The 15,107-nt window shown below is 41.4% G+C and overlaps 2 protein-coding genes across 2 annotated transcripts; both read right to left on the minus strand.

The window, feature by feature from the left end:
• Positions 1 to 3,989: 3,989 nt before the first annotated feature.
• LOC118940358 (serine incorporator 3-like) lies at positions 3,990 to 4,767 on the minus strand. The gene is made up of 2 exons (XM_036949367.1): positions 4,568 to 4,767; positions 3,990 to 4,229 (listed from the first exon to the last, which is right to left on the minus strand). The coding sequence occupies exons 1-2, from the start codon at positions 4,738 to 4,740 to the stop codon at positions 4,022 to 4,024; spliced, it is 381 nt and encodes a 126-aa protein (XP_036805262.1). The 5' UTR covers positions 4,741 to 4,767; the 3' UTR covers positions 3,990 to 4,021.
• Positions 4,768 to 5,219: 452 nt separating this feature from the next.
• Positions 5,220 to 9,311, minus strand: LOC118940359 (serine incorporator 3-like). Its single transcript, XM_036949374.1, has 3 exons — positions 8,540 to 9,311; positions 6,018 to 6,178; positions 5,220 to 5,346 (listed from the first exon to the last, which is right to left on the minus strand). Exons 1-3 carry the CDS (start codon positions 8,583 to 8,585, stop codon positions 5,320 to 5,322), a joined length of 234 nt encoding a protein of 77 aa, XP_036805269.1. The 5' UTR covers positions 8,586 to 9,311; the 3' UTR covers positions 5,220 to 5,319.
• Between the last annotated feature and the right edge of the window lie 5,796 nt (positions 9,312 to 15,107).

Genomic DNA, 15,107 nt, shown 5'->3' on the forward strand with positions numbered 1-15,107 from the left:
AGCAATTTGATGGAAATGTTATCATAGACCCAGCAAATAGATAATCAGGCTTTCTCCCTCTGGTGAACTTCCCTCTGGTGAACCAAGATAAAAGAGACCTTTGGTGTCAATAAGGATCAAAGGCATACTGTACAATCAACAACATTCACAGAGGACAGGCCTATTGGTCACATCACGTTCGCTCTTCGCAGTTCTCAAGTTTCTCAGAGCACAGGGTAAAGCTCTGAGCAACCTTAGTCTGTTGATTAGAAAATATCCTTATGCCATTTCTGTAGTGTACTGCAGTCTCCTGTGTAGTATGGTATCTGCTAACAGTAAAGAAAACAATATGATTGAAAGAACTTCAGTTCCACCTAGTGGTCACCATTGAGAACTAATCTTACTGCAATTGTGAAGAAAGTATTATAGATAGTAAACAATAGACGTTAGTAAATAATAAAAAGAGAATTTGCAGATACAGTACCTTTATAATCAAACTATGAAATTAGCTGAGCCACTCCTTGTGACATGCTACTGTCTCACCATCATTTAACACAAAATGTGGAAGCCACTTTAGTGCAGGTTTGAATTTGTATCTATAAGTAGTTATTTTTGAAATGCATTAATATAAAAAGGCACTCAATGTTGTTGTTCTCAAAAACACCATTAATAATTATTCATGCAATACTTAAGGATCATCACTTGAAATCATGCTTGTGTCAATTCATCTGTATGGGCAATGAACCATAATACATTACGCCCACATGCAACACATACTGTACAATACACTGAGTTTCCATGGCAGACTGACTAGGTGAATCTAGCTGAAAGCTATGATCCCTTATTGATGTCACCTGTTAAATCAACTTCAATCAGTGTAGATTAAGGGGAGGAGACAGGTTAAAGAAGGATTTTTAAACCTTGAGGCAATTGAGACATGGATTGTGTGTGTGTGCCATTCAGAAGGTGAATGGGCAAGACAAACGATTGAAGTGCCTTTGAACGGGGTATGGTAGCAGGTGCCAGGCGCACCTGTTTGAGTGTCAAGAACTGCAACACTGCTGGGTTTTTCATGCTCAACAGTTTCCCGTGTGTATCAAGAATGGTCACCACCCAAATGACATCCAGCCAACTTGACACAACTGTGGGAAGCATTGGTGTCAACATGGGCCAGCATCCCTGTGGAACCCTTTCTACACCTTGTAGAGTCCGTGCCCTGACGAATTGAGGCTGTTCTGAGGGCAAAAGGGATGCAACTCAATATTAGGAATGTGTTCCTAATGTTTTGTACACTTTAATGTATATCAGAATTGAATTATTGTCTTCAATTTAACTTTTAAATTATGTAATTCACAATACTCAAAAGTTGTTTTACTATAGATTCTTCAACAGACCACCCATTTCTACATTTCACCTCATAAGCAACATTTCACATCTCTTAAGCACACCGATCATTTCACCACGAGTTAAACACATTGATCTCATTTCAGTCACATTGGGAAACTTCATATCCATTAAGAGGTAAATAAATCTGACATGAAATTATGAAATGTGCAAGAATTGCCAAACAACTCCTAATTATCAAATTTGAAAGCAATATCCATTGAATTATAACCATTATAAATATTATCAAACACCAACATATCGTTCGTGGCAACATATGGGCATTTCTCAGAGCAGAAGTGCGAGGTTCAGAATCCCACTTCCTCACCTAAACCCCTGTAGACTTCAAGGGACGGTTTTCCAGCCACAGATTAAGCCTAGTCCGAGACTAAAAACCATGGTCAATGAAAAATCTCAATTGAAATAGCTTCTTAGTCCAGGACTATGCTTAATCTGTGTCCGAGAAACTGCTCCCAAGAGATTGATTGTATCGGATCAGAATACGTCTACTCACTGCAGATACAAGCATGTATCTGACCCATGACTATGGATATAGAAGACCCAGAAACAGGGCTAGTGATGGAGTAGAGACACAGATGTCTTTTGGGACAGGGCATGGTGTAGCACCAGAGTTAAATGGGCTAAGGTTGGGGTTTGAGAGCACTGTAGTATCATTTTCACACTCTTGAGCCAAACTGAGCCAAGCCAAGCCTGCGCTGTACTGACCTGAATATGCATCCACCATAGTTTCTGGAACCTTGCTGGAAAGGATCATGAGAAAAGAATGTATTTGAGCCAGCACAGTACGGTTCAAATCAAATCAAATCTAATTTTATTTGTCACATACACATGGTTAGCAGATGTTAATGCGAGTGTAGCGAAATGCTTGTGCTTCTAGTTCCGACAATGCAGTAATAACCAACAAGTAATCTAGCTAACAATTCCAAAACTACTACCTTATAGACACAAGTGTAAGGGGATAAAGAATATGTACATAAAGATATATGAATGAGTGATGGTACAGAGCGGCATAGGCAAGATACAGTAGATGGTATTGAGTGCAGTATATACATATGAGATGAGTATGTAAACAAAGTGGCATAGTTAAAGTGGCTAGTGATACATGTATTACATAAAGATGCAGTAGATGATATAGAGTACAGTATATATATATGAGATGAATAATGTAGGGTATGTAAACATTATATTAGGTAGCATTGTTTAAAGTGGCTAGTGATATATTTGACATAATTTCCCATCAATTCCCATATTAAAGTGGCTGGAGTTGAGTCAGTGTGTTGGCAGCAGCCACTCAATGTTAGTGGTGGCTGTATAACAGTCTGATGGCCTTGAGATAGAAGCTGTTTTTCAGTCTCTCGGTCCCAGCTTTGATGCACCTGTACTGACCTCACCTTCTGGATGATAGCGGGGTGAACAGGCAGTGGCTTGGGTGGTTGTTGTCCTTGATGATCTTTATGGCCTTCCTGTGACATCAGGTGGTGTAGGTGTCCTGGAGGGCAGGTAGTTTGCCCCCGGTGATGCGTTGTGCAGACCTCACTACCCTCTGGAGAGCCTTACGGTTGTGGGCGGAGCAGTTGCCGTACCAGGCGGTGATACAGCCCGACAGGATGCTCTCGATTGTGCATCTGTAGAAGTTTGTGAGTGCTTTTGGTGACAAGCCGAATTTCTTCAGCCTCCTGAGGTTGAAGAGGCGCTGCTGCGCCTTCTTCACGATGCTGTCTGTGTGGGTGGACCAATTCAGTTTGTCTGTGATGTGTACGCCGAGGAACTTAAAACTTACTACCCTCTCCACTACTGTTCCATCGATGTGGATAGGGTGGTGTTCCCTCTGCTGTTTCCTGAAGTCCACAATCATCTCCTTAGTTTTGTTGACGTTGAGTGTGAGGTTATTTTCCTGACACCACACTCCGAGGGCCCTCACCTCCTCCCTGTAGGCCGTCTCGTCGTTGTTGGTAATCAAGCCTACCACTGTTGTGTCGTCAGCAAACTTGATGATTGAGTTGGAGGCGTGCGTGGCCACACAGTCGTGGGTGAACAGGAGCGGGCTCAGAACGCACCCTTGTGGGGCCCCAGTGTTGAGGATCAGCGGGGTGGAGATGTTGTTGCCTACCCTCACCACCTGGGGGCGGCCCGTCAGGAAGTCCCGTACCCAGTTGCACAGGGCGGGGTCGAGACCCAGAGTCTCGAGCTTGATGACGAGCTTGGAGGGCACTATGGTGTTAAATGCCGAGCTGTAGTCGATGAACAGCATTCTCACATAGGTATTCCTCTTGTCCAGATGGGTTAGGGCAGTGTGAAGTGTCGTTGAGATTGCATCGTCTGTGGACCTATTTGGGCGGTAAGCAAATTGGAGTGGGTCTAGGGTGTCAGGTAGGGTAGAGGTGATATGGTCCTTGACTAGTCTCTCAAAGCACTTCATGATGACGGAAGTGAGTGCTACGTTGGTAGTCGTTTAGCTCAGTTACCGTTCAGGTAGGCCCTATGTTAATCAGGCATAGTTGGGGTAGAGAGCTAAGCCTTAGGGTGGGGTAGGTAGGGGGTATTACAACTGACCTCCAGGGTTCTGAAATATGTAGTTAGAGCAAGGGCTAGGTTGATACTTCACAGACCAGTGAGCTTTAATCAGGATGTGTACATATTACATTATTTCAGTAAGAGGGCTCAGACTCAGATCCCCCCCCCCCCCAACACACACCATGGGGGGGCTGTTCAGCTGAAGTCTCGGTCGGGAAACATGAGCGGGGTGAGCAGGGTAGAGGTAGAGGCCCAGGCCCAGCCAACTGGAGCTGATCTTCACCCACACAGCTGGCATACTGCTCTGCATGGCCTGGCTGGTGGTGTCTGGCCTGAGGAATGAAGGGAGAAGGTATCCGTTTAAAGAGTGTATCTTTATAGAGGCTTTCTATCCTTGTCTCATCCCCTTCATTTAGGCTGATCTGAAAACACAGAAGAGGTTAGAGCAATATGGTGGATTAATGCTTCCTATCAGGGATTTGCTTTCGCATAGCTTTCACACAAAGGCTGTTGTGATTCACCCAAAGAAATATCCCTCCTGATCCCATGGCTTTCAAACTGACAAGGAATACATACACAACATACCTAATAGAACACCTAGAAATATTGTAAAATGTTCTAACATTTCTATAGAGCTGTAGCTCTGATGGTCAGCTGTTGCTGTACTCACTGGTACCAGTTGGTGAGTGTCATCATGATGTAGAGGGAGGCCAGGCAGAAGTGTAAGTGGAATAAGGAGTAGCTGTAGGTGACCCCCTCACCTTCATTATTCACAGCCCGTCGCACATCGTCCTTCCCTACCTCCCCCTCTCCTCCATAAACCCCGCCCTCCTCGGTCTGCATCAGCTTGTTCACCTGAGTGTTGCTGGACGAACGTATGTCCAGCAACACCCAGGGGGGAGGGAGTCAAATCAAATCCAGCTTTATTTATACAGCACATTTCAGACATGGAATGCAACACAATGTGCTTCACAGGAAACAAATAAGAAAATCAAAGCTTAAATATTTACTACACAACAAACATGAGGATAAAAAAACAAAATAATAACTAAAAGCACCCCAAGGTAAAGCAAAGCTAATAAGGTGTGGGAGGGCAGGAAAGAGAATGGAAAATGTGAACGAGACAGACATAAAGAAAGGGAGAAAGAAGAGAGAAGGGGAGAGAGAGGTGGGGAGAGAAAAAGAGATACAAAAAGAGAGACATGGGGTCAGCATGGGAGATCTATCAAGATCAGAGAATTAAATAGACAATTAAATAATCAGCCATGATATGGATCCAAATTGGAGTAGCTAGCTACCTGGCATAGAGAGTGCAGAAGAGGAAGATGACCAAACCCACAATGCTCTGGGCATCCCACCACTGCACCTGTCCTGGGGCACTGGTGGGTGTGGGCTCGCTGGAGCTGACATTTGACACCAAACTTAGCAGGCTGGGGTTACACTTACGGTCTGAGAGACAGACACAGCAAATCAGCCATAGAATGTAGGATAGTTATGGGGAAGGAAAAAAACACGTAAAGAGACCTGCAGTCTTGAGGAAGGCAACAGACTCTAAACCTATTATCACAACAGATATGCCAAGTGTCTATTAATTACAACAATTGCGTGCAGACTGACACACTCCAACACATGTCTGAGCTTTTCCACTGACCCACTACAAGCACAAGTACAAGCATGGGCCATAAGTAGGACCAGGAGTTTTTCCTGACTATGTGACTTAACAAGAAAACAACCCCAGGACCTAGTAAATGTAACAAGTTGGGGAAGGTGAACTACCAAAGTCTGCCAAACTCACCAGTAGGCAACACTCAGTGCTGCAGTGGTTTGGAAAGCAAATATAAACATAAACTGGAGGGAGAAAGTAAAAACAACTATATACAATGACAACAACTCTGTAGAAACTGGGCCTGGTCTTCATGTGACACAAAAACATAGGTACTGGTAAACACATGTATGCAGTGGAACAAATTCATCATCATGCAATGCACACAATTGTCAACACCGTTACCAACAAAAACTGACTAATAGCATTCCCTTACCAAACATTGTATCAATAATTACTGATATAATTGCTAAAACTGTTCCTTAATTTGAGGTGGGCAATGAAACCGCAACAATACCTGTACTTTGGGCAGGATGGAGATGATGACGCTGAAGATGAGGTTGAGGCTGATGAAGACCTTGTGCTTGGTGCAGTCTTTAGGCTGGGTGTAGTAGATGTAGAACAGCACCACAGAGGTGAAGGCCAGTGTGTAGTGGAGGAAGGTGAACAACAACAGACCTGAGGGAGAGAGCGGCAACATGGAGAGGGTCGGCAAAACCCGTCATGTATGACAAACACCCCCATACTCTTCAGATGCATATTCTCGTTCTATGTTTTCTTTAGAACAGTGATCTTCAATCCTGATCCTAGTGAGCCACAAGGTGTGCAGGCTTTTGTTCCTGTCCATTACTACTAACACCACATTCAATGTATCAAGGGTTGGTCGATTGGCTAGTTAAATCAGATATTGGTATATGGCTGGAACAAATGTATGCACCCCCTATGGGTCTCCAGGAGCAGAATTGAAGAACCCTGCAGCTCTAGAAGAATAAACACAGTCATGGTAGTAAAACGTTTTGAGCAGAATTAAGGTACCACAGTTGAAGTCGGACATGTACATACACTTACTATATGTTGGAGTCATTAAAACTTGTTTTTCAACCACTCCACAAATTTCTTGTTAACAAACTATAGTTTTAGCAAGTCGGTTAGGACAAATACTTTGTGCATGACAAGTCACTTTTCCAACGATTGTTTACAGAAAGATTATTTCACTTATACTTCATTATCTCACAATTCCAGTGGGTCAGAAGTTTACATACACTAAGTTAACTTCTCTAGGGTAGGGGGCAGCATTCAGAATTTTGGATGAAAAGCATGCCCAAATTAAAATGGCCTGCTACTCGGGCCCAGACGATATGATATGCATGGATGGAGAGAAAACACTCTAAAGTTTCCAACACTGTTAAAAAACACTGTCTGTGAGTATAACAGAACTGATTTGGCAGGCGAGAATAATCCATTCAGGAAGTCGTTTTTTTTGTTGGTTTTGTAGTTTTCTATTCAATGCCATTACAGTATCCATTGACTTAGGACTCAAATTGCAGTTCCTATGCCTTCCACTAGATGTCAGCAGTCTTTAGAAATGATTTCCGGCGTGTATTCTGATAAATGAGGGAGTAAGACCAGTCTGAATGAGTGGACCCAGAGACCAGACGTGTCACAGAGCTTTTTCATGCGCAATCCCGAGAGAGTGCCTTTCTTGTTTACCTTTTATATTGACAACGTTATTGTCCGCTTGAAATATTATAGATCATTTAGGCTAAAAACAACCTGAGGATTGAAAATAAACATTGTTTGACATGTTTCTATGAACTTTACGGATAAAATGTAGATTTTTTTTGTCTGCCTGTTTTGACTGCGTTTGAGCCTGTGGATTACTGAAGAAAACGCGTAAACAAAACAGAAGTTTTTGGATATAAAGAGACTTTCTGGAACAAAAGGAACATTTATTGAGTAAATGATTGTCTTCTGAGTGCAACCATATGAAGATCATCAAAGGTAAGGGATTCATTTTACCGAGGTGCAAGCTTTCAACATTTAAAGGAGGAACCACTGTAGAAGGCCATTATCCCGGCGTCGCCTCTTCACTGTTAACATTGAGACATTTTTTTTTACGGGTACTATTTAATGAAGCTGCCAGTTGAGGACTTGTGAGACGTCTGTTTCTCAAACTAGACAATCTAATGTCCTTTTGCCCAGTTGTGCACCGTGGCCTCCCACTCCCCTTTCTTTTCTGGTTAGAGCCAGTTTGTGCTGTTCTGTGAAGGGAGTAGTATACAGCGTTGTACGAGATCTTCAGTTTCTTGGCAATTTCTCGCATGGAATAGCCTTCATTTTGAGAACAAGAATAGACTGACGAGTTTCAGAAGAAAGTTCTTTGTTTCTGGCCATTTTGAGCCTGTAATCGAACCCACAAGTGCTGGTGCTCCAGATACTCAACTAGTCTAAAGAAGGCCAGTTTTATTGCTTCTTTAATAATCAGAACAACAGTTTTCAGCAGTGCTAACATAATTGCAAAAGCGTTTTCTAATGATCTTTTTTTAAATGATAAACATGGATTAGCTAACACATTGTGCCATTGGAACACAGGAGTGATGGTTGCTGATAATGGGCCTCTGTACGCCTAGCTAGATATTCCATAAAAATCTGCCGTTTCCAGCTACAATACTAATTTAGAACATTAACAATGTCTACACTAAATTTATGATCCATTTGATGTTATTTTAATAGACAAAAAAATAGCTTTTCTTTCAAAAACAAGGACATTTCTAAGTGATCACAAACTTTTGAACGGAAGTGTAAACATTTAATCCCAACGCATGACGTAACGTTAGTTAGCAAGCCTACCCTGCATGAATCTGCAGGTAGCTAACCAACAAAGTTCTATGGCTATAACTAGTGAAGCAAATGTGTCTGAGATACGAAGAATAAGATCATGCACATAATGTTAGCTAGAGACCCAGCCAGCTAACGTTAGATATCTAACAGTACTACTTTCTGTCAAAATTAGAAACGTGTAATATCTGAAAATCTTACCAGTATACAGCATGGTTGGACATGCCTCCTGTCTGATACCATGCATGGTTGCCCTTTGTTTGATGATGTAGTCCAGACTGGTGTTTTCTCCATCTCCTTAGCTATCATACTCAAATTCCACTGATTTCAAAACTCGGTCCTCCAGAAAGTGGAGAGCATACACATAACGTTAGCTAGCGAACAGTACACTTTAACTTGACATTAGGTTTATACAGTTTTACCACGCAATAAAAAAAGCTGCATTCGACACGATTACCTAAACATACCAACCTGCTCCAATAGACAGACGTGTGCTATATGGTAGACCAATCTCTTCTCTCAGCATATCCAGCCCACTCATTATCTCAGCCAATCATGGCTAGCGGGAAAGTTGCTCCCTTTTTCTGTGGCTAAACCAACTAGGCTTGTAATTTAACAATTGTATTAGTATTTACAGCTGGCATACAAGTTTAATATTAAGGCACATAAAAGTTCACATGTTCGAGAAGGCATTTCTGCCCAAAAACTAATTTTGATACATTTGTGACATACGCCTAGTTTGCTGAATCGGGTCACAAATGGAGGCTTTAATTTAATGAAAGTTTGATTTTTATAGAAATGTATTTGAATTTGGCGCTCTGCATTTTCCCTGGCTATTGGCCATGTGGGACGCAAGTGTCCCGCCTACCCCAGAGAGGGCCTTTAAATTGTTTAACTTGGGTCAAACATTTTGGGTAGCCTTCCACAAGCTTCCCACAGTAAGTTGGGTGAATTTTGGCCCATTGCTCCGGATAAAGCTGGTGTAACTGAGTCAGGGCTTTGTGATGGCCACTCCAATACCTTGACTTTGTTGTCCTTAAGCCATTTTGCCACAATTTTGGAAGTATGCTTGGGGTCATTGTCAATGTCTTGAGATGTTCCTATTATGTTTTAGACATAATTTTCTTTCCTCATGATGTCATTTATTTTGTGAAGTGCACCAGTCCCTCCTGCAGCAAAGCACCCCCACAACATGATGCTGCCACCCCGTGCCTCACGGTTGGGATGGTATTCTTTGGCCTTTTTCCTCCAAATGGTTATTATGGCCAAACAGTTCTATTTTTGTTTCATCAGACCAGAGGACATTTCTCCAAAAAAGTACGATCTTTGTACCCATGTGCAGTCGAAACTGTAGTCTGACTTTTTTTATGGCGGTTTTGGAGCATTGGCTTCTTCTTTTTGTTTTAGATTCCGTCTCTCACAGTTGAAGTGTACCTATGATAAAAATTACAGACCTCTACATGCTTTGTAAGTAGGGAAACCTGCAAAATCGGCAGTGTATCAAATACTACACCTTGCCTCCTTAGGCAAAGTTATATCCAGATAGCTTGCACCTGACTACAAATAATTTTAGATCTTCACAACTGCATAAAGTTTAGGTGATAGTTTTGGATTAGCACTTTGACCTCACATCTTGTAAAGTTTGGCAATAATTTTCTGGTGGTCTGTGTGCCCCTTAACAACAAAGCAATATTTTAACAGAAACGTAAATGAATGATTTGTCCTAATAGACTTGGCACAAAGCACAATATGAACTTTAGCTCAAACACAAACTCATTTAAACTGATTTAGATTAATCAAAAAATGGGTTTTCAAAACAAACATTGCAGATGTTGTTACAAAATATATGCCAAATTGTCCCTTAAACCTGACTCCATATGCGCTAGTGAAGACCATATGGACATATTATTTTGACAGACCTTTTGCCTGTCCATGACCATTCTTTTGCCTACCCCTTTTGGATTGTTAATAAACATCTTGGACTCTAACCATCTACATCTGGGTCTCGCCTTGTGCCCTTATAGGTATAAGCATTCTGGTTATAACTCCACCTTGCTTCCTTAGGTAAAGTTACATCCAGATAGCTTGCACCTGACAAATCATCTCAGATATTCACTAGTGCATATGGAGTAAGTTTTAGAGCAAAGCTGTTTTTTTAAACAGGAATTGACAATGTCTCTTATGACTTCACCTGACAAAGAGCATCATGTAATCTGTAGCTCCTATACCACCTAGCAACTAGCTTTTCAGCTTACTGAGTAGGGTTTAGACCAGAGATTTTTGAGAGTTCTCATAGATGTCTTTAGATATCTCTGAAAACAAGTAACTTCATCTTTAGAGCTTGGACCTGTGGGGAGGTCCTGAGGTCATCAAGTTCCCATAATACTTTTTAGAACACCTCAAAGGTATATTTCAGTTCTTTGGGGTATAGATGAGCCATAGATGAGGCCCATAAGCAACGTACATGACTGTGTAACACTGGGAATAACAGCCAGGACCTCTGCTCCTTCGATGCAGATCCCATGCTCTATATTCTGGTGCAGATCCTTCACAGTGAACACTTTCATCACAGGCTGAACGAGGTCCTCTCAGATCGTGGTGTCGTCAGAACTGACAGAGTGAAAATGTTTAGAAATAATCGACTAGGCTACTAGATTAACTGTGCAATTTGAGAGGAGAGAGAGGGAAAGAAAGGAAGATACCTCATGTATAGATAAATAAGTTTACAAAAATAAAAACCTTTACCTTGTATTCTGTGATAAGGTCCTTAACCCTCTCGCCGAGGTATATGATCAAGCCACGGATCACACTGTCTCGTCTTTCCTGGATGGTGTATAACCTATATACTATTGTGAAGGTGTTACTGTGCATACCACGTACAGAACTTCAAGGATTTTCTGCATGTCCACCTTGACAACACCTCCTTTTGACTTAAACAAGTCCAATAATTTTGGTGTAAATTCATCCAGCTTCTGCATACAGGTGGACTCAAGAGCAACAGTTGTAAGACATGGGTACTTTTTTACCAAAGCTTCTGCAACCTGACAAATTGGTAGACTTGAAGGATAAGCTGTAAACTGGAAGTTCCTTTCAGACAGTTTTTCCAGGATGTCTGATTTCACAGACAGATTTTTGAGTAGTGTTCCATCCTTCATGTGTGCTTCATTAGCTGCCTCAAGAATGAGCTCTGTATCATAAGCAAAGCGAGGAACGTCAAACTCAGATGGCCACGGACTGGAGTGTTGGGAAGAGGTACTTTCTGGAGAGGACAATATCACAGTATCATGTGATCCACGGGAGCCCCTCTCCTCCAATGCCTCTGTGGAGCTGTTATTGAGTTCTTGAAAATAACTGATCTCCAAATTCACTGTCCGTGTACTATAGAACAAATAATTTTTGAAGCTGAAATGCCTCTTGCACAATTGTGTCAAGCTCAGCCACAGTAGCAGGGATTCCAGAAGGCAATGTTAACTTACGGATATCAGGGCCCTTAAATAGGACCCATAGCCTGGCAGACATTTATGCTCTGTTGTAGTGAAAGTGATCCTGTCAAGAAAAAATGAATAAAAGTTATGAAATGGGTATGATGTCAAAAATGGGTATCCCATTAACTCGATATCAAGTGCTGCTTACTAGATCTCATAATAATAAATGTGCAAAACCAAGCATTTCTATTCTATACTGATGGAATCAGCTAAACTTTGAACATTGAGATATTAAATAAATGATAGAGAAGAAGCCTTGAATAGGAAGAGTGAAAGAGACTGGGTTGTGTGTCAGAAGTTAATGGTTCTCTGTGGGAAGACAGATAGCTTTGGAATGTGTTTGGTGGAAGGGAGTAGAGCAACAGTTGAGATAGGGGAGACAGATGGACATCTGTGGACTAGGGGAGGAGGGGTTAAGGTCAGGAGGTGAGGTCAGTTCCCCTTTAAGGGAGTTATTTCTGTTGAACCATAAAATGTAAGGATTGCGAGAAGGAGGAGTGTCCTAAAGTGGGATGTATGTAACTGTGATGGTGAGAAATGTTTTGCTGTCGGAATACAGAACCTTTGGGAAGAAATTAAACTTGGTTTAGCTTCTCCAGTGTCCATGAGTTATTTACTCTGAAAAATAAGAACCTAACAATATCACATACTAAATTCGGCATGAGTTCTATGAGCAATGCATTGTTTTTAATCTCATGTATTAATACACCACATTTAAAACTATTCCATTTTAAAGGATTGTTACCTAATATTGCAGGCAAATCTGGTGCTTCAGGGTTTCCATGCACTTTTGGCCAACAGCATATGCTGTTAGTGGGTAGATGTATGCCAATTACTTTTGCTCAATGACCTTAAGCTTCTGTATGGATTCCAACTCAAATACCCTAAGGTGCTCATTATACCTTGCATTCTGACACTTGGCAATAAAAGCAAGTTCACCATGTCATGACTTTGGCCTCTTTGGGTATAGCAAGCCCCATCCCCCTCTCCCTGCCTCCCCCTTTCCTCCTTCAACTAGGTTGCTGTGGTCCGAGAGGTCGTATATTTCTGAGAAGACCCTGCCACATGGCCACACGGTATAGAGAAAGTAGATTTTCATGGAGAACAAAGGAAATCCTTCCCCTCACAGAACTTGAGGTACGAACAAATTCCATGTTCCGGAGAAAGTATAAAAGATAGGTGAAGAATCCAGCTACGAAAATGTCCGTTTGTCACAACTTGGGGAAGCTAATGGGAGACGGTGTGACCACATTACCATAATGCTGTTTATATAAAAGCCCCAGATATGAGGTTTACATCTAATTGTTGTATAAGATGAATGAGTGAGTATGATACTGTTTACACAATTTTACAATGTGAATTTGGACTGTTTAATGAAGGACAACTCAAAAAAGGGAATTGGATTTGAACTAAATCAGAGGACCGCTCCTGAGCCCAGTTAGGGTCAGACATTCTGGGACAGCCCTTTTCTGCCATTCCGAATAAAAAACCCACTCGGGTTTTCGATCAGCAGACCGAGCTTACCTCAATTACGAGATGGCTAAAGGTTGCCGACCATGTTTTCTCCATTAGTAGGGACAAAGGTTGTAGACCATTGCTGAATCTTTTAACCATACCACGTGGTTAAACTCTTAGACTATCGATACCGACAGAATAAGAACAAGTCTTTGATATTAATTACTAGTAATTACTAGTCTGAATTCGGTATCATTGAACGCGAAGAATGACAACCGCCGAAACATCCATTCTATAACGAATGTCAGTCTGAACTATCCCCTCTAACCACAATCGAGAGAGAGAGGGAGAGAGACGGACAATTCTACAAAAGAAACAAACTTTTCACCAGCGATCAAGACGACATACTGAGCGTAAATATATATATTGATTGCAATTGTTCCCGAATGAGTGAGCGTTCATGTGTAATGGATTAGCATTTCAATTGTTATAATTATCACTTTGTATGACTTCTTAGTCGACCCCCACTTCCCCTTTTGTCTAACAAGCCGCCATGCCGGTTTAGCCCACTAGGGCACATTCTCCTATCATTTCATGTAACCACATATACCTTGTTTGTTTGTTTGTGCATTTCTGTGACTTACTTAGTTAGTAATAAATAAATTATTTAAGACAATTGATGTACGGATGACTCATAGTGAAGACTGGGTTTGTGCAGATAACCAACAATTTACGACGTTTGGAATGAGACGTAAGGTACACGTGAGGTAAAGTAAATAATTCATTAATTCGAAGACTAATTGATCAGATAAAATATCAGAAAAGTTATTTTAGGAAATTATAACTTTGTAATCTGAATATTTTTCCTTGGTGCCCCGACTTCCTAGTAATTACGGTTACATGATTAATCAGTCTAATCGCGTAATAACTAATTACAGAGAATCTTTGATAAAAACTATCAGTCTTCAGTTAATGATAGTAAAGACACGACAACCATGAACAGCGATCTTTAGAAGTATATCAACAAAGTCTGGTAGATCTTCAGTGGATCCATAGGTTAGGATCATTCCAACCGAGTAGTTGGAACCATTGCAGGAAAGTGTGTTTGCCATCTGAACAAAAGTCTCATCTAGAAAATAAAATTGTACCACTTCCTTAATGTCATCCTTTAACACTTTCAAAGCAACAGTGGACAGCTTTGTGGCAGATAGGACAGGCTTGACAAGATTGGTGCCATACAGATGGTACGCAAGCAGTAGTTGACGCTTCACTGCAAAAGAGACAGCAAAATGTTTTGAAAGCTGTTGGTCTGTTGAACAATCCGCTTGTGTTTAGCTTCAAAGCGCATAGTCCAGAAAGCTATAAGGGGTCCAAATGCCTTCATCAGCTGCGGGTAGTGTTCAATGAAAGGATGTTTCGGGATAAGACTATCCTAAACCTCTAAGAATCTATGCCTGTGCTCGGATATCTATCTTGCAGTCAAGGTACCAAATTGATTCTTCTGTGTGAATTGGCAAAACCACAAGTTCAACAATATCTTTGAGGCCCAGAAGAATTTCCCATGATGGTTCACCTACAGGTATTTTAGTTCCTATAATGAATGGAAGCAGACGCAGTAGGCACCAGCTTTCATGAGCATTTCCTCCAATCTTTTTTTCCTTGGATTCATCAAGTCAAGAGGAATTGATTGTGGGCAGTTTTATCACTCCACTAATATGGGAACTGTGTGATAAGATTGTTGAGTTCCAACAGAGTAAAATATTTATTATTGGTTAAAACCTTTAAGCACAATGCCAGTTCCAGAGGCAGGATTCCCTCAAAAAGCCATG

This window comes from Oncorhynchus mykiss, chromosome 2, assembly GCF_013265735.2.
Source record: "Oncorhynchus mykiss isolate Arlee chromosome 2, USDA_OmykA_1.1, whole genome shotgun sequence".
Classification (NCBI taxonomy): Eukaryota; Metazoa; Chordata; class Actinopteri; order Salmoniformes; family Salmonidae; genus Oncorhynchus; species Oncorhynchus mykiss.

Bases quoted from the DNA above. Each gene is read 5' to 3' on its own strand.
- LOC118940358 (XM_036949367.1), bottom strand. From the start codon at position 4,740: ATGCAGACCGAGGAGGGCGGGGTTTATGGAGGAGAGGGGGAGGTAGGG. The intron at 4,230-4,567 runs GTGAGTACAGCA...TTCATTCCTCAG, and splicing joins ACACTCACCAACTGGTACCA to GCCAGACACCACCAGCCAGG.
- LOC118940359 (XM_036949374.1), bottom strand. From the start codon at position 8,585: ATGCATGGTATCAGACAGGAGGCATGTCCAACCATGCTGTATACTG. The intron at 6,179-8,539 runs GTAAGATTTTCA...TCTCTCCCTCAG, and splicing joins TCCAACCATGCTGTATACTG to GTCTGTTGTTGTTCACCTTC. The intron at 5,347-6,017 runs GTATTGTTGCGG...TCTGTCTCTCAG, and splicing joins CCATCCTGCCCAAAGTACAG to ACCGTAAGTGTAACCCCAGC.